Raw genomic sequence first — 4158 nt, 5'->3', positions numbered from 1 at the left:
AATGCTTTGGATCTAAGTTTTCTCTAGTTATACATGCAATAAAATTATCCAAAGCATGAAGCCTACAACTAGCATACAATTTAAGATTTGAAACATAAAATCAAGTTAGATGAATACCTATATATTGTAGCTTGAAGAATTTGGCCTTTCAAGAGCTTAGCACCTCAAGTGTTATGCCTTAAACAAGTCTCAAACACCATGAACAATTGGAGGATAATGAGAGAGAGGTCATGAAGCACTAAAATCGGCTAGGGTTCAACTAGGAATCATTAGACCAATTTTAGGTGCATTAGGGGTTACATTTATAGTGTGGAATTCCTAGGGTTTCAACTTGTAAACCCTAATTCACTTCCTTGGGACTAGAATCCAATAATCCATATGATAAGCCCTTTGGACTAACTCTTAGTCCATTCTAATCAACATGGATCATTAGCCCAAACTATATGTAATACTCATTTACCTAATCAGCCCCCCGTTAATTTAATTAGTCTCTTTTGATCACTAACTTAATTCCAAATCAATTATTGATCAATACTAATTAAATAATATGATTTCTCCATTAATATATTATACTTATAATATATCAATAAATCACAAGTAACCTCTTTCTCAAATATCCATCCTATCAAATTGTTCTGGTGAAGGCAACCCGAAATGGACCATGCTACTCTCGGGTCAAGTACATACCAATTATAGTTATGGGCTTAGAAACCTAATCCAATAGTCTCCCACTTGGATAAGTCTAATAACTATAACTGCAAGTACGACTTAAACACCGACTAGCAATCGTAGCTCTTAAAAGCCGTTGTCGAACTCTGACAGCCAAAAATTTTGACACTCGTGTTGCATTTGGTGAGTTTTTTTCCCTTAACAGTTTCGCATTTATTATATTATATATTTTTTTAACCAATTTATATTATAATAATTGATTCAAGATTACTTTTTGTAGATTTTATTGGTCAAGTTGTATCTACTGAACCCATGAGAGTGATTAAGGACAATGCAAGGGAAACAAGGCTAATGAGTATGGTTGCACAAGATTTGAGGTACTTTTCTTTATTTTTCATTAATTTATCATGTTTAATATTTTATTCATATAACCCAAACAATCAATTATAGTGGTAGGAAAATGCAAGTTGCTTTGTGGGATGGTTTTGCATTGAAGTTGAACAACTACATATCTGAACATCAAAATGAAAATGCTCCTGTGATCATCCTACGTACGACAAAGCTCAAGACTTGGGGTGGTAAGAATAATTATTTTTAGATTTCTATGCTCATTACATTAATATTTTATTTAAAATATGAAATAATGTATTACTTCAATTGCTATTTATAGGTCAGCCACAAGTCGGTGACTGTTTATTTGGGTTGAGATTGCATATTAATGATGATATGCATCATATTTCAGAATTTAAAAAGGTGTATGTATTTGATGGCTATGATATAGTTATTTACTGTTTTATTTTTACTTATTCTTAATCAATAATTATTATTATTGTTTACCTTCTTCATTTTTTTCCTTCTTATATGTAGCATTGCTGATCTATTTGAATGTTGAGTCTTCCATTAATACTACATAGCTTAACACAGAAACTGTTGTGACCAAGCCAGAGGATTACTACCTCCGTTTTTCAATAAAAAACATTGATGATATTCCAGATTACAATGAGGTATACTTAATATTATTCATATTTTTCCATTATATATAACAATTTTTTTAATATATATATATATATATATATATATATATATATATATATATATATATATATATATATATATGTATTTATTTTTACCAATCAGAACATTGGTTTGTCTATCATTGCTACTATAATCGGTTTCGATTTGGAGGAAGGATGATATTCTTTTTATTGTCGTGACTGTTCAAAAAAGGTAACTAAAAGTGGTGATGATAGTGATGGTGAACCATTTAATTGTGATGGTTGCGGAGGTGTTTCTGATGTGTACGACAAGTAAGTTCATAATTTTACATTTGTAAACTTCTTGTCCCATGAATCTTTATTACAATGTTTCAATTTTTATTTCATTGTCCATTAAAGTGTCATGTAATAATATTTAGGGTAAGGGTCGTAATACGTGTTCAAGATGAAACTGGGTCTGTTTCTTTTGTATTGTTTGACCGTCATGTTAAAGATGTTATTCACCGCGGTAATCATTGGTTGATGGAAAAGATATCAAAGGTAGCGTTATATTATACTATTCTATTAATTTGTACACACGACAAGTTAACTATATATTGTTATTGCATTTTATTTTAATCAGGATTTATTAACTACTCACATGTTTTATTATAATATTCTTTAGGATCAAGGACGCCAAAAGATCCCCGATGAGTTCAATACCATGCTTAATAGGAAGTTTGTTTTTAAAGTTCAGATTTCAAAGTTTAATCTCCAGAACAATTATCACGCCTACACCGTTCATAAGATGACTGATGATGAACTTGTAGTTGGTACAGTTTTCAAACATTCACCTACATACGAAGAAGACAGTATTCATTCCGATGGTACTCCTATGAACAAGTCTATTAAGGTAAAATTAAATTCATATAATTTAGCATTTTAACATTGTTAATTAAACATTTATTCTTGATACGGTGACAATACTAATGTTGTTAATTAACATTGTTTTATTAATTTGATACAGGAAAAGAGTGTTTCTGTTGAAGGTGACAATATTAATGTTGTTGATCTTGATGCGGTGACACCGACAACTACTTCACTCAAACGGCCTATTGAGATTGTTACCACCATTGAATTGTTTGAATGCTCTTCCTCAAAAGATGGTGTTGCTCCTCATACCCTCAAGATCCTAAAAATGGAAAAGCTCGAATAAATTTAGCAGTTATGATTATTTGACATTTATCATTGACGATTTTTCTTTGAGTTTTTATTATTTGCTAATGGATTTCTTTGACAAGTAAGTTGTTTTCATTTTGAAGATTATGTTTGTTTTCATTTAATTATAACACGATAGTAGTCGTGTTATTTGAGACAAGTTCATAATTATGTTGAATTATTTTTATTTAACTGTTACATCTTTTGTTTCTTAAATATGATTTAATGAGTATATATATATATATATATATATATATATATATATATGACATATTTGATATATTTTCCCCTCAACTTATGTTACGAATTTAAAACCTGAATGGTGTTTGCCCTCATTATATGTCATATGGTTTTGTTTTTATTTTTGTTTGTCTATGTAAAGATTGTGTTTTGGTCTCCACTTTCCTGCAAAAACTACTCTTACGTCTCTTCAGTTAAATGCAATAAATATTGGAACAACATTCGTATTTCTTGCATTAAAGGCAAAAAAAATTTCAATTAAAATCATTAAAATAATTTGCTTACCATATATTTGTCAATTATAGCAAACAAATGTAATTAATATTAACATTTGTAATCAATGTAAGTTAATATATCAAAGCTATCCATGCCAAACCCTTGGTCAAATCTGAAATAATTAAAAATTAAAAAATTCGAATTTTTTGCAATAAAGGCAAAATTAAAATCATTTGCTTAACATATATTTCTTAATTATAGCAAACAAATATCATTAATTTTAACATTTGTATTCAAAGTAAGTTAACATATAAAAGCTAACCATGTCAAACCATTGTCAAATTCGAAATAACTAAAAATTAAAAAAATCTAATTTACATATCAATTTTAAATACATTATCTTATAAGAAAAAATATATCTATCAACCATAAATCAAACGAATATACTCCAAAAATATTCATAAAAATCGTCCTCCATTCATGATTGTTATTTGTTTCCTTAATTTATGCTTCTACCGATAAGGATACAATAAAAAAATAAAAAAATCTAATTTAAATATCAATTTTAAATACATTATCTTATCCCTAATCAACCATAATTCAAAGGAATATACTCCAAAAATATTCATAAAAATCGTCCTCCGTTCATGATTGTTATTTGTTTCCTTAATTTATGCTTCTACTGATAAGGATACAATAAAAAAATTAATCTTACCTTCATTATTTATATCCAAATTTACAAATTTACAGGGATTCACCATAATATACCTTAAATTAGCTATTGTTTATTTGATTTGCTTATCTAATACAATGTTTTAAAAACCAGTTTGAACCGGCTGGA

The 4158-nt window shown here is 28.4% G+C and overlaps 1 protein-coding gene across 1 annotated transcript; it reads left to right on the top strand.

Annotated features, from left to right (window-relative positions):
* The first annotated feature begins 981 nt into the window (after positions 1-981).
* Positions 982-2859, top strand: LOC145114132 (uncharacterized). The gene is made up of 8 exons (XM_079050134.1): positions 982-1046; positions 1120-1247; positions 1340-1422; positions 1584-1673; positions 1897-1976; positions 2084-2204; positions 2329-2556; positions 2671-2859. Exons 1-8 carry the CDS (start codon positions 982-984, stop codon positions 2857-2859), a joined length of 984 nt encoding a protein of 327 aa, XP_078906260.1.
* The last annotated feature ends 1299 nt before the right edge of the window (positions 2860-4158 follow it).

This window comes from Lactuca virosa, chromosome 5 (genome assembly GCF_052849685.1).
Source record: "Lactuca virosa cultivar CGN04683 chromosome 5, Lactuca_virosa_CGN04683_v6, whole genome shotgun sequence".
Lineage (NCBI taxonomy): Eukaryota > Viridiplantae > Streptophyta > Magnoliopsida > Asterales > Asteraceae > Lactuca > Lactuca virosa.
The sequence above is the reverse complement of the archived record's forward strand: the minus strand, read 5'-3'. Positions and strand labels throughout refer to the sequence as shown.